Source organism: Xenopus laevis, chromosome 3L (assembly GCF_017654675.1).
Source record: "Xenopus laevis strain J_2021 chromosome 3L, Xenopus_laevis_v10.1, whole genome shotgun sequence".
In the NCBI taxonomy this organism is placed as follows: Eukaryota; Metazoa; Chordata; class Amphibia; order Anura; family Pipidae; genus Xenopus; species Xenopus laevis.
This window is the reverse complement of record NC_054375.1, coordinates 129,961,397-129,988,139: the sequence shown is the minus strand read 5'-3', so window position 1 is coordinate 129,988,139 and position 26,743 is coordinate 129,961,397. Positions and strand designations below refer to the sequence as shown.

At 40.1% G+C, this 26,743-nt stretch overlaps 1 protein-coding gene across 2 annotated transcripts; it reads right to left on the bottom strand.

Annotated features, from left to right (window-relative positions):
• Positions 1 to 313: 313 nt before the first annotated feature.
• Positions 314 to 25,733, bottom strand: nfu1.L (NFU1 iron-sulfur cluster scaffold L homeolog). Of its 2 annotated transcripts, XM_041586958.1 has the most exons (7): positions 25,209 to 25,733; positions 12,438 to 12,573; positions 11,234 to 11,300; positions 10,952 to 11,066; positions 9,352 to 9,415; positions 8,031 to 8,205; positions 314 to 496 (listed from the first exon to the last, which is right to left on the bottom strand). In XM_041586958.1, exons 2-7 carry the CDS (start codon positions 12,482 to 12,484, stop codon positions 452 to 454), a joined length of 513 nt encoding a protein of 170 aa, XP_041442892.1. In that variant the 5' UTR covers positions 12,485 to 12,573; positions 25,209 to 25,733; the 3' UTR covers positions 314 to 451. The 2 variants fall into 2 exon arrangements, with proteins under 2 accessions (XP_041442892.1, XP_041442891.1); XM_041586957.1 differs by lacking the exon at positions 314 to 496 and having other exon boundaries at positions 7,786 to 8,205.
• Between the last annotated feature and the right edge of the window lie 1,010 nt (positions 25,734 to 26,743).

Sequence of the window (26,743 nt, the reverse complement as noted above, 5' to 3'; positions counted from 1 at the left end):
CTGCCAATAGCAGCTTGTCACCAGTAGGCAGAGTAGTCCCTAATACCCATTCAGGGGGCTCTTCACAGTGTTCCAGCAGCTTGGAACATATAGGATCAATATCTAACAGTAAGACTTACCCTTTAACGTCATAGCCCCAAAACATGGAGTAAGAGCTTTTGCACATTATATTATCCTTTAATTCCACCAGGCAGATAAATACAATACTATAATATGTCAAGTGGATGAATATCAAAATAAACAAACTATTGTAATATTTATTTTCTAGATCCCGCCCCCCCCCACCCAAAAACAAAGGATTGATCCCATTGAATTGGGATAAGCATTTGAGAATGGCACAGGCTACCTAAACCGTCCAGTTGGTTGCCACATTCACAGTGCCACTGGGATTTCCATCAAGCACAATGTCGGATATGGGCTCCATGATCAGGGCTTTGAAACAAAGGCAGTGTCAGGCAGTTCCTTTTCCAGCATCTTCCTCATCTTCATCCGTCACCTTAGAATACACACAAAATACAAATATTTGTTTATGGCATGATCTGTCTGAAAAAAAAAAACACGCTAATGAAAAAATACTTGTGCCAAAAAACAATATTTTTTTGGGCCGTCCTCTGGATCAACTGGCAGTTAGGCAGGTTAAAAAAAGGTAAAAGTTTGAACTTGATGGACATGTGTCTTTTTTCAACCTAACTTACTATGTTACTATGTAATATCATGCAGGGCGTTATGTAGAGGGTGCTCCCCACTATTTAGCACCCCTCATTACACAGCACAGACGGGATACCTTTATGCCCCTGATTTACTTAAAATCAAACTGCCAATTACCTTTAACACTGTTAGAGGCAGATTTATCAATGGTCAAATTTTAAATTCATGTGAGTTTTTTATAACTCACATGAATTTGATTTTACTCGAAATTCGATTCGTAATTTATTAAAAAAATCGAATATGTAAAATTCGGACGAATGTTACCGACCTGAAAATTCGAATCGAATTCAACCAAACTGGATTGAGTTTTTTCTCAGAAAAAACTCAAATGTCAGGAAGGCTGTAAACATCTCCAAATTAGTCATTGATTTATACAGTAATTTGGCAGGTTTTAGGTGGCAAATAGTTTAATTTGTATTCAATTTTTAAAAAAAAAAAAAAAAAATTGAGTTTGGCTCATTCTCTAGTCAAATTTGACAGTTTTGATCATACAAATTATTTGAATTCTAATTTTCAATTCGACCCTTAAAGGGGTGGTTCACCTTTAAAGGACCAGTAACTTAAAAACATTTTTTTTAAATTTGTTTCTACTTAACGGAAAAAAACCCCACCAAGGCTGTTTTAACCTTAAATTCGCAAAGTCTTTATTAAGAAATTACCAATTCTCTGCTTGCGCTCCTCTTCAGAAACGTTGACAGGGCGATGATCCATCGTGAGGCGCTCAATTTCTCCTCCCTGGCTCCTCCCTATAGAAGGCAGGGAGGAGAAATCGAGCGCCGCACAATGGTTTGTCGCCGATCCATTGTGGTTTTATTCCGTTAAAGGGCATGTAAAGTGTAAAATAGAATGAGGCTAGAAATGCTGTATTTTATATACTAAATATAAACATGAACTTACTGCACCACAAGCCTAATCAAACAAATAATTTATGCTTTCAAAGTTGGCTACAGGGGGTCCCCATCTTGTAACTTTGTTAAACATCTTTGCAAGACTAAGACTGTGCACATGCTCAGTGTGGTCTGGGCTGCTTAGGGATCGTCATAAACAAAGCTGCTTGAGTTCTGCATGGCTGGGAAGTAAGGCGGGGGCTCCCCCTGCTGTTCATAAGTATGATTGTTTCCCTGCTCAGCAGTTAGGGACCGTCTGACAATTCCTATCCACAGCAGTTAATGAAGGCAGAATTTCACTGCATACAGTCAGGTTTCTTATAAAAACGGTACACATTTTTTAATTAAAGTATATTGGAGATAAGTTTCTTTTTCATTAAAGAAAGTAAAAATGGGATTTTATTTTTTTGCCTTTACATGCCCTTTAAGTAGAAACAAATTTTTTTTTGGAAAAAAAAATTGTTATTGGTCTTTTAAGGTAACTTTTATTTTGTTATAGAATGGCTAATTGTAAGCAACTTTTCAATTGGTTTTCATTATTTTCATAGTTTTATAGTTATTTGCCTTTTTCTTCAGACTCTTTGCAGCTTTCAAATGGGTGTCGCTGACTCCCTTCTAAAAAACAATTGCTCTGTAAGGCTACAAATGTATTGTTATTGCTACTTTTTATTACTCATCTTTCTATTCAGGCCTCTTCTATTCATATTCCAGTCTCTTATTCAAATCAATGCATGGTTGCTAGGAGAATTTGGACCCTAGTTACCAGACTGCTTAAGATGCAATGTAAATAGGAGAGGCCTGAATATAAAGATGAGCAATAAAAAGTAGCAATAACAATATATGTGTACACCTTACAGTGCATTTTTTATTAGATTGGGTTGGTGACCACACATTTGAAAGCTGGAAGGCGCCAGAAGAAGGAGGCAAATAATTCAAAAACTATAAAAAATAAACAATGAAGGCCAATTGAAAAGTTGCTTAGAATTAGCCATTTCTATAACATACTAAAAGTTACAGAGTACTTTGTTGCCAATGTAGAGATCACACTCGCTACAGGCGACAAACATCACTGTCCTGTATATAAATCAACCCAGTATTTTCTTTTTATACAGTAGTTTTTGAATTATTTGCCTTCTGACTATTTCCAACCCGGTCAATGACCCCTTGTAAAAAAACAAATGCTCTGTAAGGCTACACATGTATTGTTATTGGCTCATCTTTCTATTCAAGCCTCTCCTATTCATATACCAGTCTCTTATTCAAATCAGTGCATGGTTGCTAGGGTAATCTGGATCCTAGCAACCAGATTGCTGAAATTGCAAACTGGAGAGCTGCTGAATAAAAAGCTAAATAACTCAAAAACCACAAGTAATAAAAAATGAAAACCAATTGTGACTTTTCTCCAGTGTCGGACTGGGATGCCAGGGGCCCACCAGAAAACCTTAGATCTTGGGCCCACTGGAAAACCATAGACTGTGGGACCACTTTTCAAACTATTATTCCTCCTCTCCTCTCTCACACTCTTTATTCTCTTAGTCTTGTATTACTTACTTCTACTTCTACACTATATTCTTCCATTATTAAGCATTTTTTCCCCATAAAGAAATAGGGAATGACCATGAAATAGGCTAAATGGTTAGAAGCAAGAGGCCCACTGACACCTGGGCCCACCGGGAGTTTTCCTGGTATCCCTGTGGGCCAGTCCGACACTGCTTTTCTCAGAATATCACTCTCTACATCATACTGAAAGTTAAGCAACAGATCATGCAGCATTTTGAGCACAACCCACAGTGAACTCTCATTCAGTGGGATGTGACCTGGGGCAAATAGCTAGTGATGCATCTAATTCAGGATTCAGTTCCGGATTCTGCCTTTTTCAGCAAGATTCGGAATCTTTCACAAAGGATTTGGCCAAACCTAAAATAGTAGATTTAGTGCATCCCTACAAATAGCATATTGACCTGTTAATTAAAAAACACTGTGTGTGCCATGGAAATTGACAGCCAGCGGCAGTAGATTATACTTTGTAGGCCTATAACAACTATATGTAGTACAACGTAAAAGGAAAAAAGCACACAATTAATGACATTGTCCCTTTAAAAGTGCACACAGGAAACCTTGTCTGGACAACTCTCTCTCTTTTACAAGATCTGTGGGTTGGATGGGAGAGAAAAGGGGAAAAAAAGAGTAGGGGGGTCTGGACTTGTGTTTTTTTGTGTTTCACCAGCACTGTTAGACCCATAGGGAGGAACAGTCAGTCAATAAGGAAGTGCTGAACACACTACTGGCTCTACAGGAAGAAAGTACATATACATTAATCAGCAGTTACAGGCTTATATAAACATGCTACATAATCAGCAACAAAACTAATGGAAAACACATGGGAAACCCCCTGTGTGCACAAAAGAATTCCGGGGGGGGGGGATGGATGTAAACATGGAGAGAGCAATATATCTGAATGTATTTTGCATTAGTTATATAACTTACTGTGCTGCTACATACTTTACTAAATAGTGTAAGAATGCAAGCTCCTAGTTATGTTATTTTTGTACCATTACAGAGAAGCAGTTTTATCGTAGTGGTATATCCCCCTTTACAACACGAGGGCTTGCGCTGAATATACCTTTTACCTGTTGATTTTGTCATGAAAAAGCTATGGGTTTTGTTCATCTTTAGCTTTAAAGGGGAACTGAAGCTCCTCTATGTTTGATCTTTGTGAGAGAGATAAACAGAACCCCTAACCTGAAACCTTCGTTGTGACTGTTTTGTCCATTATGCGGGGGGGGATTATCTGTGGGCTGGGAATCAAATTATCAACCTGGCAATGACCAATCATGGATTAGCTTGAGAAAAAGAAGCTGGAGCCAAGCAAGATAACAGTGTTAGGGCTTTAATAACACAATAGGCACTGACACAGTTATCCTGTTAGGGTCCAGATTCCTTTTCTTCATACGTTTAACCATTGGTAAGTGTCAGAATGGGAAATGGTAAGAAAGAACCTAGACAGGCTGGGTATTTGCTTGTGGAACCCATTGTGCTACAAGGCTTAAAAATTGCCCATTGCTTCCTTGCTGGTCACTTGGTTGACTCCCTTGAGCGGAGAAATTAGCTCAGCCATAAATCAATGACCATTATAATAATATGGAGTAATATGGAGCAATAAATAAAAGTCTGGGTTCCCAAGTCAAACATTTCTGGCCACTCATTTCATCATACTTGCGATGCCATGAATTCATTGACATTTCACAACATTGAAGACCTTCGCTAGAATCTGAAAGTACGAGGCTGTACCTTTTTATTGGCCTATTGGATCTAACTTCTCACTTACACCATATTTATTATAGAGACAATGTATTGCACAGTCTGTAAGATCTCTCTCTTTATCCCTTGCCAATGTAATTTATATCTTGGACTCCAAATTAAAGGGGATATTCACCTTTACATTATCTTTTGGAATGTTACTTGTTGCTTATCAACCCCTTGGATGTTGCTCCCAGTGGCCTCAAAGCAGGTGCTTATTTTTGAATTCCAGGCTTGGAGGCAACTTTTGGTTGCATAAAAACCAGGTGTACTGCCAAACAGAACCTCCTGTAGGCTGCCAGACTATATAGGGGTTACCAATAGCACCAATATCAAAATCTATTTTTGTATTGCTCCCCAAACTTTTTTTTACATTTAAATGTGGCAGGTAAAAAAAAAAAAAAAAAGTTTGGGGACCTCATGTTATAAATGGAACTTTTCAGAATAATTTTTCCAGCTGTTTTTTCATTATTTATTTTAGCATTTTCATTTGAAAATGAAAATACTGGTTGGTTGACAGGGTCACTGATTGACAGGGGTCACCATTAGTGATGGGCGAATAAATTAGTCTGGCACGAATTTGCGGCAAATTTCCGCGTTTCGCCGATGGTGAAAATTCCGGTGTCAATTTCCGATTTTCACAATTTTTTGTGAAAACGTTCGAATTCCTTGATTTTTTCAGTTGAAACCTTTCAAATAGCTCGATTTTTTGGTGAAAATGTTCAAATTGCTCAATTTTTTAGTGAAAACATTAAGATTGCTCGATTTTAGTGAAAACGTTCAAATTGCTCGATTCTTTTGTGAAAACTTTAGAATTGCACGATTTTATCGAGAAAATGTTAAATTCTTTCCGTGAACTTTCCAATTTAACGATTTTTCTGGAGAAATTCGCCCATCACTAGTCACAATCCAAAATTCTGACTGTGAGGGTTGAATTTTACCCCAATCCATCTCTCATTGATTATGTTCTATTGAAGGTACTGTGAGCCCCAAGAGGCAGACATGAACTTTCTTTCCATCAGGAGTAAAAGCACCTGCAGAGAAGAAGCTATGTTTTGTGTTGTTATAACTATCTATGAAGAATAATGACATTTACCTTTGCTAATGCTGGCCTAACAAGCAGATCTGCAGCCATATTAGACGTACAGGCTTAATCCCACCAATCCACCCAGAAAGCATAAAAGGTAGCCATTCATGGGTCACAACTTGGCCATTCCAGTATAAGTCAGCACCTTGCTGGACTGTGTATGGGGCCAAAAGAAAGCCTTTTAAGGAAATTAGGAAATCCCATTGGGTGAGGATCACACTGTCCCATTATTTCAGTCTTCCGATACTGCATACTGCATTGTTGGGCCAAATATTTAGATGCATGACCAGCTTTTGGGGGCCAATCATCGGCTGATTTATGTCACATAAGATAGTTGTGGTTAAAAGGACAAACTTAGAAACTGGTGCCAGGTCAAGCTTAAAGGGGTTATTCACCTTTAGATGAACTTTTAGTGTGATGTAGAGACTGCTATTCTGAAACAAACTGCAGTTGGTCTTCATTTTTTAATTTTTGGTTTTTGAATCATTTAGCTTTTTGTTCAGCAGCCTGCCAGTTTGCAATTTCAGCAGCTATCCGGTTGCCACTTTATCCTAGCTACCAGGCAGTGGTTTGAAAGAGAGAAGCAGATCTGCTCAGTGTCCCTGCTCCATTGACTTGAATCTGATCAGCCTGTGTGCACTCACACACAGAGGAGCTGAAGCTGAGGTCAGCCCAGAGATGCCTCCTTCCGAGTATCTGACTTCAGCTCCACTGTGTATGACCGCACACAGGCTGTCAGATGCAAATCAATGGAGCAGTGGCATTGAGAAGATCGGCTTCTCTCCGCCTGCAGAATTACGCAGCCAGAGCCTTTGCGCCCATAGCCTTAGTGAATTGCTTCCACTTTAGTGAATAGGAATTAAACTAGTGCTTTGATTACTGCTACTGATAAAAAAAAAATTGTTAAACTGGGCACACATCCCAGGATTCAATGTTTTGGCAAGATCACCAGACAAGATCTTTACCTGATATGGCTACCCATGTTCTTGGTTCATTTGGGCAGATATGATTGTTTGACCCCCCAGACAATGATCACATCAGGAGACCCGTCTGGAGAAGAATGAATCAAGATGCCAATGTAGTCTTTGCCCAATAGTATATTTAAACATGTTCAACTGACATCTGCCCACACCAGCCATATGTGAGCCAAGATGCCTTGTGCCAGAGAATAAAGTATGCACAAATTACATTAGTATAAGGTGTTGGTAAAGATAAGTTTAAAGGGATTCTGTTATGATTTTTATGATGTCGTTTTTATATCTAAATTCACTCCAAAATATAAAATTTCATTCCTGAACCAGCAAGTGTATTTTTTAATACTGGCGTGTAGGCAGCCATCTCAGGTCATTTTGCCTGGTCATGTGATTTCAGAAACAGCCAGCACTTTAGGATGGAACTGCTTTCTGGCAGGCTGTTATTTCTCCTACTCAATGTAAATGAATGTGTCGCAGTGGGACATTGATTTTTACTATTCAGTGCTGTTCTTATATCTACCAGGCAGCTGTTATCTGGTTACATTCCCATTGTTCTGTTGTTAGGCTGCTGGGGGGAGGGAGGGGGTGATATCACTAAACTTGCTGTACAGCAGTAAAGAGTTTTAGAGCACAAGTCACATGACTGGCGGCTCCTTGGAAACTGACAATATGTCTAGCCCCATGAATATTTCAAAATTAAATATAAAAAAAATCTGTTTGCTCTTTTGAGAAATGGATTTCAGTGCAGAAGTCTATTGGAGCAGCACTATTAACTTTTTTTTCCCATTACAGTATCCCTTTAAGTAAGTGCAATCACATTTGTGGCATATTTATGGGAACAATTCTGCATTCATTTTAGCACCTTGCAGTTGCCTGTGGATTCACAGAGAACCTTTCACTTGGAAAAATGGGTCGACGCTCTGAAATAAAACAGTGCTATTTTTGAAGGTGGGAAGTTTGACTGCAAGTCACACGAACAACAGGAAAGGGAATACTTCAGGCAATCAGAAAAAAGTGTGAGAATGATCCGTGACACCAATGAGACATAGACAAGAGCTCAAGACTGTATCTTACTTGCTCTACTCCTTCAACCTCTGGGATGTAGAACTGCAGCATGTTCTGAATGCCACTCTTCAGTGTAATGATGGAGCTAGGGCAACTGGTACAGGACCCCTGCAGATTCAGCTGGACAATGCCATCCTGAAATCCTTTGTACAGGACATCTCCACCATCTTCCTGCACTGTAGGCCTGTATATGTTAGGGTGGAAAACAGAAAGAAGACTGAATTTAAGGATAGATTTTTCTACTAGTGTTCATACTGCAAGTCTTTATTCATCATCCAGGAGGGGTACATGTTGCCAATCTCTAGTGCAGCTTATGTGTGCATAGACATGTCCATAGGAACTGTCCTTTTGTAAAGTAAGTCTGAAAAAAATATGGTCATTTAACAAGATCTATGGAAAAATGGAATAGTTGATACAAGCGTCATGGAAGCACAACACCAGATCCAAAGACATTCTATATTTCTTACCACGGATAAAACATTTTCCATTGACCAATAAATAAAACGACTACCTAAATATCTAAAATGTATAATTATCTAAATATAATACACAAAAGCCATGAATATCCTGTAAATTATATCCTTATAAACGGTGAGTAGTGATGTCATCAGTTATAAACGGTGAGTAGTGATGTCATTTCTGTCACATGACTCACTAAAATTTGTGTATTATAATAAATAAAGTACCCCAGTTGTAAAATATGAGGATATTAGAAGTTACCTCGGAGTTCCATGACCTGTATGACCTGGTCATGAAACTCCTCGGTAACTAATAATATCCTTATATTTTACAAGAGGGGGTACTTTATTCACTATATAAACTCAAAAGGGTGCGGCTACCACTGCAGCCAATGTAACAGCTTCTAATATTGACTTCATCCAAGAATAATATTGCCGCCCCTCTCATCCATTTCCCATGGTTCCCTTTTATGCAAAACCCATAAAGGGAGCAATTAACCAGCTTGAGTTATTTATGATCACATCACTGACTGCAAGAACTGACAGTCTATAGTTTGTGTTTCAAGGGGTGGGCAAGTGTATGAGACACCCTTGGGTAATGGTTGTGAGCCGACTGGGGTGTGACTTTTTGCGGCTCCAGGTCAGAAGAACTGTTTATGTTTTAAGGTGTCCCAACAATCAATCTTTCAACCCAACCAAACACTTATTTTTAGTAGTGATCTTCCTATTGTTTATACCTTTTCTTCCTGGTATTTGTGTAAAACGGTTAAATTAAATTGTGATTTGGGAGGAGGTTGCAGACACCTCCTAGTGAATATCATTTTAATCTTTGACCCTTGTGGGTCGCAACAAGGGCAGGAGATAAATATTACCTGATCCTTGTGTCCAGCAGTTCTTTGATCATGGCCACCACTTCATCTTCCTCTTCCGAGGCTGCTATATAATAGATACACGCAGTTACTACAAGAGATCATCTTCACCATTCCAGTACAGCTCTCAATGCTGGGGACAAGCCTGTATTTTCTGCTTACAGGTTCTTTCCCCTTTACCATTCTGCCACTTCTCATCTTACTAGCACCACCTTGCCCTCCTCTTGTCTTCCTTATGCTTCTTTTCCATTGTCTCCTTTACCTTCTCACAGCATGCTCTGACAAGTGTGAGATTTGAGATGATGGGAAAACCCAGTCGCATAATGATGTATTTCGCCATTCTGTTTCCTCAAGCTATGGTGCTTTTGTGACAACAAAATACTCAATATAAAAAAATCATATATAAAACTTCCTTGTCTTTGTCACATGCCGGCTAATCTGGTCAGGTTGAAACTGAGCTCATCAAGGCCCTTGAATATTGTTCTGCTGAATAATGATCAATAAATATACACAACTACACTGATATAGCTCTATGAGTTCTATTTGCACAGTCAGTAAGCAAAGTTAAGCAATCTGCTCAATTGGCAACTTTGTAGCTATTTGTCTGATTAGGTCTACCAGAGGGTAGTCCAAATTGGGCAGACTATAATTTTGCAGAACATAACATGGCCTTACGCCAATGTCTGCATTGTTTTAGCCCCATACACTGGTCAATATCCTGCTAAGTCAGCAGCTAGTGTCGTCTCACCATGTATGGTGCCTATTATGTAGTTGTTCCTACTAATGCTATGTCTCCAGTATTCAATTACCGTTCACTTCCAACTGTCAGATTTCACCAATTGCTCTTTATAAGGGGAACAGAACACCGCAGAACAGCAGGCCATGTTATAAGAGGGAAAAGCTGAACTGGTAATACCTTCAGAGTAGCAAAAACTAGACCAAGCAATTAGGTTACAAATATTGACCCCAGTTGTCGTTCCCCTCCTAACAGTCCTACATTAGTAGGACAGGCACTGGGAACAAGGTAATGAATTGATTACATTTAAATGAAAAATAGGTTGGTTTAATAACCAGTTTAAAGGAGAAGGAAAGCTACCGAAGCAGTTTATTGCCAATAGATTATCCACAATAGTGCAAGCTAGAATGCTATATTTATTCTGTAGAATGATTTATCATACCTGAGTAAATAGCTCTAGAAGCTCTCTGTTTGTTTAGGATACCAGCTGCCATATTAGATTGGTGTGACATCACTTCCTGCCTGAGTCTCTCCCTGTTCACTCATAGCTCTGGGCTCAGATTACAGCAGGGAGGGAAGGAGGGGAAAGAGAGGGGGAGAGAGGAGCAAACTGAGCATGCCCAAGCCCTGGAGGTTTAAGCTGAAAACAGGAAGTCTGATACAGAAGCCCATGTGTACACAACAGAAGGAAAGAAATGCAGTGTTATTTTGACAGAGGACTACAGCATTACTTTGAGGTGTATTTAAACAGATCTTTCTGATAAAACTTACTTAATTTAAGCCTTTCCTTCTCCTTTAAGAATTATACCAAAAGCAGATAAGGCAGGATCATACACACATCCACACACACACAATTAGGTATATTACCTGGATCCACACGAGGGGCATCATCTGTCACTACTGGCAGGCCAAGAGAGAAGAAATCCATAATGGTTGCATATATATCGGGTTTTATTACATTCCAGTCCATTTCTTCGTTTTCCTGTTTACATGACAAAAATAAGCATTACTAAATCTGCTAATTTTATTCTTTAGCCGGATATCCATATCATTTTATTAAATATCTTTGTATTATAATGGGACCACACATAGTTTTGTGGATTGCCACAAAATGCTGCAATATTACACACATAATGTCAGGAATCTTACTTTTGTGATAGTGATGAAATCTGGTCCAAGGAAAACACTCTTCACTCCCTCAATCCTGAAAAGATGCCTGAAAAAAATATATAAAACCAATGTATCAGTTATCATTGCCGGGTTTAGGTTTAAGAGAAAGATAACCTTAACCTCTTCTATGCTGTGAAAACAAAAGCAAAGTATCTCCTTCACCTCATCCATGGTTTGCATTACCACTTATAATTAGTCTTTCAAGGGCAAGTAAAGTCTAAAATAGAATAAGGCTAGAAATGCTGTATTTTGTATACTAAATATAAACATGAACTTACTGCACCACAAGCCTAATCAAACAAATAATTCATGCTTTCAAAGTTGGCTACAGGGGGTCACCATCTTGTAACTTTGTTAAACATCTTTGCAAGACTAAGACTGTGCACATGCTCAGTGTGGTCTGGGCTGCTTAGGGGTCATCATAAACAAAGCTGCTTGAGTTCTGCATGGCTGGGAAGTAAGGCGGGGGCTCCCCCTGCTGTTCATAAGTATGATTGTTTCCCTGCTCAACAGTTAGGGACCATCTGACAATTCCTATCCACAGCAGTAAATGAAGGGAGAATTTCACTGCATACAGTCAAGTTTCATTCTTTAATTAAAGTACATTGGATATAGGTTTCTTTTTCATTGAAGAAAGTAAAAATGGGATTTTATTGTTTTGCCTTTACATGTCCTTTAAGTGCATGGCTATCAGCAGTACCCTGAAACTGGCATGTCTTCTAATTACTGCACATTCCCATGGGCAAACAGGATTACATTGTGTAACAAAACCTGCACTTAGGGTAAGGGCACACCTTGCGATTTGGGGAGATTTAGTCACCTGGCGACTAATTGCCACTTCTTTGGTGCGACTAATCTCCCTGAACAGCTTCCCCCTGTCTTCCACCAGCTATAATGAAAAATCGCCTGCGGCATGCCACACGCGGCGCTTCATTTTCCAAAGTTACCTGAAGTTGTGGAAGGCGACTAAATCTCCCCGAATCTCCAGGTGTGCCCTTACCCTAATATTGTCCTCGCCCTGATAACTTGTATCCCTGCCATTGCAATCCGACACCTCAAGGTAGGAATATCGAGGAAAGATCCGGTAGTTTGCAGATCTTTCATTGTGGGTCCACCTTTATTTGGTAAAATTAACTAGTTCCTCCGATAGCAGGATCACTAGTAGTCTGCAGAAGTGAATTACCTAGCCAATGGGGAGCAATAGGCAGAAGCAGGATTTGGGAAGTCCATAGTTCTTGCATCCAGCACAGCTCTTCCTGGAATGAACTTGACACTGTTGGGATTCGGCGTGTCCTGAGTCTGAATGAACAAACATCTCACTGTGGGAAGATAAAATTGTTGGACATGTAATGTATTAAAGGGATGGTTCACCTTTAAGTTAACTTTTACTATGTTACAGAATGGCTAATTCTTAGCAACCTTCATTTTTTCCTTTTTTTTCTTTTTTTATAGTTTTTTAATTATTGCCTTCTGACTCTTTCCAACTTTCAAATGGGGGTCACTGACCCCATACAAAAACAAATACTCTGTAAGGCTACAAATTTATTGATATTGCTACTTTTTATTACTCCTCTTTCTATTCAGGCCTCTCCTATTCATATTCCAGTCTCTTATTCAATTCAATGTATGGTTGCTAGGGGAATTTGGACCCGGATTGCTGAAATTGCAAACTGAAAAGCTGCTGAATTACACTAAATAACCCAAAACCACAAATAATAATAAAAACATGTCTAAGAATATCAACATATCTATATTATATCTAAAGTTTATTTAAAGGTGAACACTGACACTAAAAATTACTTTTCAAAATATGAAGTATATTAAAAGTTACCTATAGATCATGTATTATGTTACTTCTCCTAGCCTGACAATACATGAGGCATATTCCCTGGCCACTTATTCAGCCAGTAGAAAATCACTCAACAAGCAAAGACATGAGGCCTGGCAGATTTGGGCTCTTCTCTGCTGGGTACAGTTTAGGTAGCATGGATGTGATAATAGGAAAATATTTGGTGTTGTTTTTATATATATAATACACAAAAGCCATGAATATCCTGTAAATTATATCCTTATAAACGGTGAGTTCTGATGTCATCAGTTATAAACGGTGAGTTCTGATGTCATTTCTGTCATATGACTCACTGAAACGTGTGTATTATAATAAATAAAGTACCCCCAGTTGTAAAATATGAGGATATTAGAAGTTACCTCGGAGTTCCATGACCTTCGGCCTCGTATTTTTATATGGACATGAAACTCCTCGGTAACTTATAATATCCTTATATTTTACAATAGGGGATACTTTATTCACTATATCTCTGATTATTTGTTTTAACAATAAAACATGTATTTTTCAAACATTGCATTTGACTTTTCATTTTGTTGTTATTACATTTTCAGTAATGCATATTATTGGTACACAAATAAAGCCATCAGTTACAGTGTTGGTATTAAAGAATTATATAATACTAGACATTAAGCCCGTTAAATTAACGGGCGCTAGAACATATGTAGTCAAACATTTATAAAAACCCATTTTAGAGTTTAAATTCGCCAGAGACGGTCCGTGGGGCACATGCGCAGTAGCGCAATCCCACGGACACAGGGACTGGACGCAGAGTCACTTCAACTTTATTATATAGGATAAATCACAGTGAATAAAAAAAATTAAAAAAAAAAACATTTCTTGTTTTTTAAAACCAGCTCTGATTTTTCTACTAAATGTATTTCTAGTGCAAGTCACTTCCGTCCTAATCACCCTTCAGAAAAGAAATGCTTCGTTATTAACACATATTTATAAGGTGCAAACAAAGCTCTGTACAATAAATGGATGTACACACAGAATTTATTTTCAATTGAGTGGAAACACATTTCAACACACATCCATCACTTATAGCATTACAGACACGGGTGCCTGACTCATCACCCAGAACCTAATGTCCCGGGGAGGGCACTTTTTCCTTTATAAAATAAATATCAGCTTCTTAAGAGGTAAATTTGGTCAGAAGGAGTTCAGGGATGAAAAACAAACACTAAGAAATCATCAGCTGCACTGTAAAGGCCTTATTTATCAAAATCCGAGTAAAAAAGCTAGAATACACGATTATTTATTAGTAAAAAAGCATGATTTAATCGGATCAGGGACAATTTTGATAAAATTGAGAGAAAATCCAAATCGTACAATTTTTTTGAATTTGTTTCTAGATTTGCTAGATTTTTTAGATCTTATTTATCTAAAAGGTGAAGGTGAAAAAGGGGGCATAGACAGAAAGAGAATAAAAAATAATAACTACCAAGCCTTAGAATAAATCTGCATTCTACTTGCTAGGCTGATCCTTGCAACCATCATTCTAAAGGACAAGGAAAGTTAAAATATAAGTCGCCATGAAAGTCTCTGTGATAAGCTTTATATTACATCGCAAATGTTCTATTTACTTCTATAACTTGAGTCATGTTATTGCACTTCAGCAGAGTTGCTCCTCCGACCTGAACTGGATGAAGAACGTGCACAATGTTCCAAGTCCAGCTCTTGCACATGCCTCTTGCATCCCTGGTTGCTTCTGTATCAGTGATGCTGCACGGGTCACATGGTATACCCAGGAGTCATTGCTAACCCTCAACGGCCCAACCTTGTGTGATGAATTGGATGTGGGTAGCCGCAGTGTTAAAGGGGTGGTTCACCTTTAATTTAATTTTTAATATTAGGAAGGCCAATTCTAAGCAACTTTCAATTGGTCTTCATTGGTTTTTTTTTCTTTTTATAGTTTTTTAATTATTTGCCTTCTTCTTTTGACTCTTTCCAGCTTTCAAATGGGGTCAGCGTCCCCATGTAAAAAACAAATGCTCTGTAAGGTCACACACTTATTGTTATTGCTACTTTTTCCAGTCTCTTATTCAAATCAAAGCACGATTGCTAGAGTAATTTGGACCCTAGCAAACAGATTGCTGAAATTGCAAACTGGAGAGCTGCTGAATAAAAAACTTAATAACTCAAAAACCACAAATAATAAAAAATGAAAACCAATTGCACATTGTCTCGGGACCAGTAACATCAAAAATTCGTTACTATACATTGGAAGAAAAAAACACAAAGACAAATGAAACTTTAAGATCGCAAAGTCTTTATTAAGAAATAACTTACCAAAACTCAGCTTCCGCTCCTCTTCAGAAAAGGCGACATTCGATTTCCGCTCCGGCAGGGAGAAGAAAACGAGCGCTGCACGATGGATAGCCTGACCCCTTTCCGAAGAGGAGTGCAAGAGGAGTTTCAGTAAGTTATTACTTAATAAAGACTTTGCGATTTTAAAGTTTAATATGTCTTTGTGTTTTTTTTTTGATGTATACTAACGATTTTTTTTTTTTAATTTTTTGATGTCACTGGTCCTTTAAGATGAACAACCTCTTCAAAGGAGTACTAACCCCCCCCCCCCCCTAGCTCTGCTGTGCATTTTGTATCTGTATAGGTTAGCTATATGAGACACACTGTTAATTGAAATAGAGTCTGTGGGGGGGGGAGCAGAGGGCTCATTTGATGGCTGTGGATGGGGAGTTTTGTTGGGTGGGGTTTAGGTCTCCTTTAAATGAATATAGAGACCTTCGATCGTGCTTTCCCATCATGTTGTAATGTTCATTAGAGCACATTGAGCACTATGGTGTAACTATTATGTGTGTGATTTTTCTCTTTTAAAAGTCACGTGAGGGAGAGTCAAATTACTCAAGTCAACTCTTTAGAGTCAATAAGTCAGTAAAAGTTAAACACCATAAAGGATAAGTAAGCCTTTAAAGTGAATGTAAAATTGATGAGAGTGCTAGTCTAAGCCCTTTTGTCATTTACATTCATTATTTATTTTCATTTTATTCCAAGATATTAAAGGAGAATTCAACCTGTGGGGAAAAAACTCATACCCCCCACCCCAGGTAGACACCCTTCCCTCCTCCCCCAGGCTAACCACCCCGCCTCCAACCCGGGAAATGTCCCATACTCCATACTTAACCCTCGGCGCAGATTCTTCCAGCGGAGTTGCACGCATCCATCTTCTGCGATCTCTGTAAGCTGACTGAGAGATGGGTATTTCTTCGTTGGAGCAGTTTGCCGTTTTGCGACAACTGAGCATGCGGGAAACTACACAGAAATTGCTGATCTCTTAATCAGTTTACCGAGGAGCCGGAAGATGGACGCGTGGAACTCCGCTGGAAGAATGGGGCATTTCCCTGGGGGGGGTAGTTAGCCTGGGGGGAGGAGGGAGAGGGGGTTAAAGGTTTTTTCCCTCACAGGTTGAATTCTCCTTTAAGGGATACATATAGAAAAGATTTGAGAAAGGTTTCTAATTGTTTTCCTAAGCAGAAGAACATCAGAGCAGCCTCTTTCTTTCTCCTGACAACTTCCTTGACTACTTGGTGGTCAGACTGGTCAGAAACTGACCAGCAGGTGGCGATGTTGGAACAAAATGCATTCATATTAACAGCAAATGTCTCCTTTAATATCTTTGAATAAAAAGAAAATAAATAATGAATGTAAATTGCAAAAGTGCTTAGAATAGGACTCTCATCAATTTCACTTATTATAAAGGTTTACTTTCCCTATAAACCCCATTTAAAAAACACTACATGAAACGATAGAATGTAAACTGACGACTGAATTGCTGACACGTTCATTTACATCTCAGGAATGACAAATAATCCCACACAGGTTACAGCTTGCCCTCACCACACCGGTTTTACCTGGAGGAAGCCACAGCAGAACAGGATAGGCAACTGCATTTTGTTATCAAAAGAAGTCAACACACAGAACCCTTTCCAGCAAGGGATTGACCAAACAACAATTCCCCAGTGGCATAGTTACAAATCTGGTCTGTTCACTCAAATACCTGTGCAGCAAATCTGTACTGGTGAAACAACACGCCCACTTATAGTGGAAGTATCAAAGCACAAAAGTAATATTAGAAAAGGAAACACTAATTCGGCAGCCACACGAATTTATTTTTGAATACAGTCATGAAGTCAGTCTGCTGCATTATTCTGGTGTTTAAAGGGCAAGTCAACCCCAAAATAAAAATTTGTCTAATAAAAGAAAACATAAAGGAAAACATACAATATACATTTATTAAAGGGATTGTTCAACTTCGGGCGACTTCGGAAAACGAAACGCTCCGAGTGCCACCGGCGATTTAGATTCTAGCCGGCGGGAAGGCTTTTCAGGGATATTACTCTCCCAAAGAATCTTAGCATGTGTCACCACCCTAAAGGCAGCTGTTAGAATCGACAATAAAATAGTTGCTAATACTCCAGAGTTGCTGCTGAGAAATGTATCAACTAAATGTTACAAAATTGTAACAGTTCAGAATCTTCACCTGAATTACTGAGCTGTCAGACTGAAACACCAAAACAGGGACTAGTGATGTGCGGGCTGACCCAAAGCCCTCGGGTTCGGCCCGACTCCTGCACAAAATCTTCGGGTCGCGGGTGCGGGTCGAGCTCTTCTTCGCTCTGCGCTCTTCGACCTAGTACTGCCTGCTTCCGGCGCTGGAATTTACAGACTTCCACCTGTCCCCGCCCCTTTTGTGACATCACTGCGGGACAGGCCTATAAAAAGAGGGCAGGAACGGGCCCGGGCCCAGTGCGGTTTGGGGAGGGGGCGGGTTAGGGTCAGGTGCTGGTCGAGAAATTCTCGTCCTGCACATCACTAACAGGGTAATTAAAAAAAATTAAAAATGGAAATTCATTGAAAAAAAAGTCTTTATTTCTGGGGAACAATCTGAAAACAATTGAACTGAAAAAAGTTTTTGGAAGGTGAACAACCCCTTTAAGAATTTTACAGTTATTTGTAAAATCAGTTGCAAGTGAAAGCAGCATTTGCTTAAATCCCAGTTGTTACTTTTTAAACAATGTTGCAAAAGTCTTAGTTCCCCAGCAAAGACAGGTCAGTTAATCAGCTGCCTTGTTTTACATTGTATCAACAGTCTGAGCCGCCAGTGCAGAGAATACACAGGGACAGACATTTCAACAGCAATACATGTACAAATAACTTAAAGGGATACTGTCATGGGAAAAAAAAAATTTTTCAAAATGAATCAGTTAATAGTGCTGCTCCAGCAGAATTCTGCACTGAAATCCATTCCTCAAAAGAGCAAACAGATTTTTTTTTATTCAATTTTGAAATCTGACATGGGGCTAGACATATTGTCAATTTCCCAGCTGCCCCAAGTCATGTGACTTGTGCTCTGATAAACTTCACTCTTTACTGCTGTACTGCAAGTTTTGGATATGAGTTGTAAAATAAATTGGATATGCGTTGTAAATAAAACACATTTGTTTTCACGATAAAAGGAGTGCGGGTCCATTTGCTATGTTATATATATTGGATAATATGCTGAATTCACTGGTAGCTGGGGCTTCCTTTTAGCAAATGGATATGCTTGGGCTGATGCTGAATAAACATTAGGCCTCAGCTGAGGGTAAAACCTTGAAAAAAAAACAAAAGAAAATTAATGAAAATAATTAGGTAGTGCTCACAGGAAAGAAAGCTCAAGCAATGGTACAGCAAACTATTGTATTCGTTTTAAAATACTCATTCAAAATATTTATTAAATTGAGGCAAGTTGTTAAAATGCGTGAGCCAATGCAAATCTTCCATAAATATTGAATCGACCCAGTGTCCATTTCCCAGGTACAGGTATGGGACTTGTTATCGAGAATGCTCGGGACCTGAGGTTTCTCAGATAAGGGATCTTTCCGTAATTTGGATCTACCTACTTGCTAAAAAATGACTTAAAGGAAAACTAGACCCCCCTGAACAATGTAGGTCTCTATAGAAATATATTGCATACATCAGCTGATATGTAAAACCCTGCTTCATGTAAATGAGCCATTTTTATAATAATATACATTTTTAGTACAGGCATGGGTTATCCATAAACCCATTATCCAGAAAGCTCCGAATTACAGAATAACAGTCTCCCATAAACTAAATTTTTTCCAAATAATCAAAATCTTTAAAAAATATTTCCTTTTCATTTAATAATAAAACAGTAACTTGTACTTGGTCCAAACTAAGATATAATAAATCCTTATTGGAAGCAAAACCAGCCTATTGGGTTTATTTAATGTTTACATGATGTTCTAGTAGACTTCATTTATGAAGATCCAAAATATGGGAAGATCCGTTATCCGGAAACAACCCAGGTCCCGAGCATTCTGAATACAGGTCCCATACCTGTATTATGAACTATTGGGTAATACTAAATAGATAATTGCCCCCTGGGACCCTATGATTCACAGTACACACAAACAAATCATACATGTTAGGTAACATGAACCAATTACTGAACCAAAATGTGGAAACGATGTAAGAGAGCAAAATGTACTTAGGTATATATTCCAGTCTGGCAAGATTCTTAAATATGTTATTTTTTTTCTATAGATTATTGTTATAGAGAAAAAATAAATCATTTTAAAATGGAAGACAGCCTTCCGTTAATGTTTTTGCGGATTATGGACACAGTATAGTTAAACATATACCAAGAATGTGCAGGTGTCATGCAACTGTTGTTAAAGGAACAGTTCAGTGTGAAAATAAAAACTGTGTAAATAGATAGGCTGTAGAAAATAAAAAATGTTTCTAATATAGTTAGTTAACCAAAAATGTAATGTATAAAGGCTGGAGTGAACAGATGTCTAATAAAACAGCCAGAATCCAGCTTCCTGCTTTTCAGCTCTATAACTCTGAGTTAGTCAGCGACTTGAAGGGGGGCCACATGGTACATTTCTGTTCAGTGAGTTTGCAATTGATCCTCAGCATTCAGCTCAGATTCAAAAGCAACAGAAATGACCCATGTGGCCCCCCCTCAAGTCTCTGATTGGTTACTGCCTGGTAACCAGGGAAACCAGTCAGTGTAAACCAAGAGAGCTGAAAAGCAGGAAGTAGTCTTCTGACTGACCTGTTATACATCAAATCACTCCAGCCTTTATACATTGCATTTTTGGCTAACTAACTATATTAGAAACATTTTTTATTTTGCACAGCCTGTCTATTTACCCAGTTTTTATTTTTACACTGTACAATTCCTTTAAGGGCAGAGACACAGGCTGCGATTCAGGGAGATTAGTCGCCCGGCGACAAATCTCCTCTTCTGCGGGGCAACTAATCTCCCCGAACTGCCTCCCAGTCGGCTAGAATGTAAATCGCCGACGGGGTGGCACTCGGATCGCTTTGTTTTCTGAAGTCGGCAAAAGTTGCCTCAAGAGGAAACTTCAGGCGACTTCGGAAAAAGCAATCTCCGAGTGCCATCCTGCCAGCGGGAAGGCAGTTCGGGTAGTTTAGTCGCCCCGAAGAAGAGATTTGTCACCGGGAGACTGTCTCTGCCCTTAAAGGGGAAGGAAACCTCCTCGGCGCTAACCCCCCACCCCCCCTCCCGTGTATTGCCCCCCCCTCCCTCCTCCCCCCTGGCCTACCCCTCCCGCTGGGCAAATGCCCCTAACTTGTTACTTACCCTTCTGCGCAGGTCCAGTCCAGGGAGTTCACAGGCGACATCTTCTTCCATGCGATCTTCTTCCTGCTTTGACGGGCGCATGCGCAGTAGGATCGTTTCGCCGGTACGATCTACTGCGCATGCGCGTGACTTTTGGCGCATGCGCAGTAGATCCGTACCGGCGAAACGATCCTACTGCGCATGCGCCAAAACGCCGGTCAAAGGAGGAAGAAGATCGCGTGGAAGAAGATGTCGCCTGTGAACTCCCTGGACTGGACCTGCGCAGAAGGGTAAGTAACAAGTTAGGGGCATTTGCCCAGCGGGAGGGGTAGGCCAGGGGGGAGGAGGGAGGGGGGGCAACACACGGGAGGGGGGAGGGGGGTTAGCGCCGACGAGGTTTCCTTCCCCTTTGAACACAGTTGCATGACACCTGCACATTCTTGGTATATTACTTTTGACAGTTTAACTATACTGTGTCCATAATCCGCAAACCCGTTCTCCAGAAAGCTCCACAATACAGGAAAGCTGTCTCACAAATCAGAGACACTCTCTAAAAAGCAGAGAGACTCCTGGAAAAGGATCCCAATCCTGGAATTAGCCTTGCAAGCGAGGGGACATTTTATTTAGCAGTGGAATTATCCTTTATTCATATCTCGCTCTCCAAAACCTACAGGAATACCTCCAGATCGTGTTAGAAAACTAAAGTGTCCACTACCTATTTCCACGCCCCACATTTAGGCAGATTTGTTACTTTCGGGCCTCGTTGCCCGAGACTTACTTTGCGCCCCTTACTGCAATGAAACGGAGAAACGTGCTCGCAGGCGCCGCCATATTTGTTGTCCTTTTGAAAGGACCCCGTGGCGTCATTAACGAAAAGGCTGCCCAAAGAGCGCCTGAGTAGCAAAGAACTATGGGAGAGAAAGAGAGATTACTTAGCGCGGGCAAAGAATGAGGGAGACACTGGGGTGGATGGTTCAATTGTCGGCTAAATGCAGCTTAACTAGTACGTCGCCTGCCTCTCTCACGGCTGCTCAAAACTAGACTTTGTTTTGCCTAATCAGCTTCCCGATAGCAAACCCCAATAAACATCCCTCCAGTTGTTGTTTTACTTTTCATTTTTTAAAAACAAGTGCAGATTAGAGGAACATTTAAATGCACTCGCTGGATATATCCCAGGGCACAGCAGCAGTAAAACCATTTATTCCTGAGGCAAATGGCAATGCGTGTTCATTATATTATGAGATCAACAAAGCATACCACCCAACATTTTGGAAGTAAAAAGAGGGTCAACATTTTTTTTACCGCATGTAGCGCAGCAATTTTTTGACCACACCCCTTTCTGTGGCTATACCCCCTAATTACCATGATTGTTTTACAAAATTTGGCAGGTTATGAAAGTTTGAAAATATTTCTCCTTTCTCTAAACTGTGTTTTTGTGTCTCAAAATTGTTAAAAAGTATCTTATTTGCACCTGTTAGCTGTTCTGGGCTCTCTGCTAAAAGCCAATTAAGTGAGAAACTTTGTTTCTTTTTCTGGCTGTTCAGTGCAGAGAAAAGAGGGACTTTCCAGTACAAATGAGGGACTGCGGGTTGAGCTGTCAAAAGAGGGACTGTCCCTCCTAAAAAGGGACAGTTGGGAGGTATGACAAAGAGTGACCATTAGCTGGCCATAGACGCAAAGATCCGATCGTATGAATCATCGTACGATCGGACTTTCCCATCTCCCGACCTGCCACTAACCATTCAGATCAAAGTCTTACCATTCAGCTCAAATAAAATAGTTAAAGAACAGATCAGCCAATGTTCTGCCCCTGACAGCAATCGTACCAAAGTTATGTCCAACAAAGCTAGTGACAGTCTCCCACTGGAAATCGTCGGATCACCAATACATGCAGAGATATTATCAGCAGCCGACAGAAATTTTCTTACCTGTCCGATCGACCAAACGATGATCTCGACGAAAAATGTCGGGACTTTCCACACACTGTCCAAAAATCGTATGAATTCTCGATACGTACGATCAGATCTTTGCGTCTATGGCCAGCTTTATTTTTTTAAGCATAGAAACAAGTATATGGACAGAGACGCTGCAATTCGGAGAGAGTAGTCGCCAGGCAACAAATCTCCTCTTCTTTACGGGACTAATCTCCTCGTACTGCCTTCCCGCCGGCTAGGGTTGCCACCTTTTCTGGGAAAAAATACAAGCCTTCCTATATATTTATCCTTTTTCCCCATTGATAACATTGGGATCAGCCATCATTATAATACGGACCAGGTGGCAACCCTACTGCCAGCTAGTATGTAAATCGCCAGCGGGTAGGGTTGCCACCTGGTTGGTATTTTACCAGCCTGGGCAGTAAAAATGATGGTTGATCCCAATGTTATTAATAAGGAAAAAAGATAAATATATAGGAAGGCCGGTATTTTTTTTCTAGAAAAGGTGGCAACCCTACCGGCGGGATGGCACAAAGTTTTCCTCGTGAGATGACTTCGGAAAACAGTGCTCGGAGTACCATTACATTGTAGCCAGTAGGGAGGCAGTTTAAGAAGATTAGTCGCCCCGAAGAGGAGGAGAATTGTCGGCAGGCGACTAATCTCCCCGAATCACAGCGTGTGTCTCTGCTCTTAGAGAGTCAGGGATGATATTATGAATCCCCTTACATTTTTACAATGGGGAAGATAAATAGGGAGCTCCAGCTGTACAAGGCGATGGTCAGGGCTGGATTTACAGAGCAGGCGCCCCTAGAACCGCTGTCATTCGTCGCCTCGTCCCCTCCCTTTTATTCAATCAAATTTTCATCATTGAGACCAGAGCAATGGGATTGGCGTACAGGAAACTATCATATCTCCTGCGCCTCCCCAGTGTTTCTGAACCAATGTGGGTGTGGTTGGGCAGCATGCCGCCCCATGAAATCCTGCCACCCTAGGTCTGGGCTTTGGTGGCCTTTCCACAAATCCGGGTCTGGCTTGTGTTCGAACTAGAATCCTCATGCTCCTATATTGTAACATGTTTAGACTGTTAACTAGGGGCCCTTGACTGATGTAGTAACCATCAGGTTGTCATTTTGACCCCTATTATAACATCACTGCTGAGGAAATATTTTTTTAAGATAAAAATTCACTTTCTGCAGCTACTGAATAGTATATGAGTGGGCCAAAACAGCAAACTTCGACTGCAAAGTGCTTTATTGGGGGAAGTAGGTGAGTGAGTGAGTCTTAAGTGGTGTAACTTAAGTCCCAAATAACACTGGCGTCTTTTACTTTTTACAGGGTGACAGGCTGCAAAAGATTGTAATTTTTTTGGGGGTACCCGGCTTCCCCCTATATTTCCTAACATATGGCACATAAACTATACAGTGGGCACATGTGTAGGGCATTATAACTCTAGTTTATTTTATTAAGGTTTCCTGGGCTTGTGTAGTGTAATATACTGGCTGCAACATATACGTTTATTTAACTTTAACTTCCCGCCGTATGCAAATTAGCCAACGCTAGCATAACTTTGCTTTACTTGTCGTAACTTCACAGCGTTCGGCTCCCTGAAAACAACTTCGGATTTTTGTGAAACAATGTTGTCCTGGCGAATCTACGCCTGTCGAAGTGTTGCGATGTCAGCGAAGCCGTCGCTGGCGCAATTTTGGAGGTGAGTAAATTTGCCCCAAAGATTACAGAACATGACACTAGTACAAGGCCATTCATTCTGTTATTAGGGTTGTAGAATGTTTACACATAACAAAGAATACATCTGTTATTTCATGTCACAAGTATTCCTAGTAGTCCAAGAAAAGCACTTATAGTTTCAAAAACATTCCCACAGTGCCAATACCATTCTGGACACTGTGCTGACAAAATAGATGTACCTTATTTGGCTATTTTACTGAGACCGTGAGTCTGTCCCTAAGATGGAAATAGTGACACAGTTATGCTAAAACCAGAATGATGATTGGATGTCACTGGATCAGCCCCATGGAAGAAGAAATGTTTAAAGGGTCACTTGCTGTATTGCTAATTGTTCCCTCCACATCCTCACAAGCTTTCAGGATGTATGAGCTATTATTTAATACTCTGTATTATATTACTCTGTATTAATCAATATACAATAGTTCAAAAGACTGCGATTTGTGTTGTGGTGCTCTATCCGGAAACCTTGCTGCATGAATAGGTTTCAATATTCCATGCGAAAAATAAAAAATCAGATGGCACACACTTCAGCAATTGTGCTAAAGTGTTTTTTTTGAGATCTCCACACAACGTTTCGGAGGTACAACTTCCTTTCTCAAGTGCTCTCATTCGTGTAATTCAACCCACAGGTATATCAAGGTACAGGGGCGCGCCGCCAATGAGGCGAGCTGAGCCGCTCGCCTCAGGCGGCAGCGCCTGAAAGGATTCCAGGGGCGGCAAAAAGCCGCTCCTGCACCTTTAAAGGACATGTCAACCCCTACAACAAAAATGTTATCAGTAAAATGCCTCATAACATTGTTCACATACCAAGAATTCCAGTCCTTGAAAAGAGATCCACTAAGCAGCTCTGTTGATTTCGGCTTCCTGCTTCTTTCCTGCACTATCTGCGTCTCTCCCCCCTCCCTTTGGAATGCGCCCTGTAGTTTGGCGATACGCTCATGCGCATTTGTGTAAAATAATCTAGCACATGCGCAGTTGAGCTGAATAAGCTTCGGCAAAATCATCAAGCCGCATCATCATTGACCTCTGAAGACACGCCTGTGTCTTCAATCCGCCAATAGAAAAATAGCGTTGGTGGTTGCTATAGGGATTTGAATCTGGCAAGCTTTAGCTCGCCCCTCCCGCGCTTCTAGCACATATTTCTTCATGCTGACTGCAGCGAGTGAGCAAGAGCGGAGACATTAACTATCACACTGCCACCAGGATAACTATGTAAGTTATCAGCAAGTCCAAAACAGCATAATTTGCTTAATGAAATCCTCCTTTTATTTTTGTACAAAGTTTGTATAAAGTTTTATTCAATCTGAAACCTCAGTGTAGAGGTCAGACGGGTGGGACTATTGGCACATGCTAACAGGAAGAGCGCAACCCAGAAAAAATGGCCGCGGGTTAATGAATGCGCAGGGAGGCGAACATTGCATCAGTGCAGGGAAGTGGAAGCGTTTTTTGAAGCGAAAATAATGCGGTTGAGCTGGGGTTAAGGTAGGCTACACAGGCATGATAAAAGTGAAAAACGGCTTGACATTTCCTTTAAGAGACGAATTTCCGGTTTTTGAACCAGAAATTCGGCTGTACTATTGTGAGAGAGCGCAATTGCGCTCTCCGCAATAGAGTTTCTGCCTCCCCTCCCGACACGTAAGTTGGTGAGGGGGGGCGGCATTGCAGGAGCCGCCTCAGGCGGCTCCTAAATCTGAATCGGCGCTGTCAAGGTACAGGGGTGGAACACTCCTACCCTCTAATTAAGTGACATCATATATTTACCATTATACAAAAATGTTGCAGTGTATTATACATTATATTGTATCATTATTGTATCACAATATCTGAATAGTGACAAACCGTGATAAACAGTGTTCAAAGGTGACCTTTTTTGAAGATTATGTCCATCTTTGTGTCTAAAAATTAGTATGTTTCATCTTGTGACTGTGAAATAAGCATAAAATTGATTAACTGAAACAATCCCAACTTGGGGTCATACTAAGTCACTATTAGTTCATAAAGAAAATCCATCACAAGTTGATACCCAATTTTAAAAATAACAGTATAACAGTTTCCAGGGGGAACTTCGGGGCCAGGCTCGATTTGAGTATTTATTTCATTCCAAGAGAGACTTACTCATTGTGGACGAGAATCATATATCCCTAGTGGAGAATCATATCGGTAGATGAGAGACAATATATAAGAGGTTGGATGTGTGTTAATCAATTAACTAATAAGGAAGGTCTAGTCTAGTCTCCAGGGCTTATGAATTGACATATTGACCTCAGAGTTTCCATCTTTAAGTTCTTTGTTCTGAGAAACTTTTGAGGCAACTTCGGAAAATGAATCTCGCCGAGTGCCAT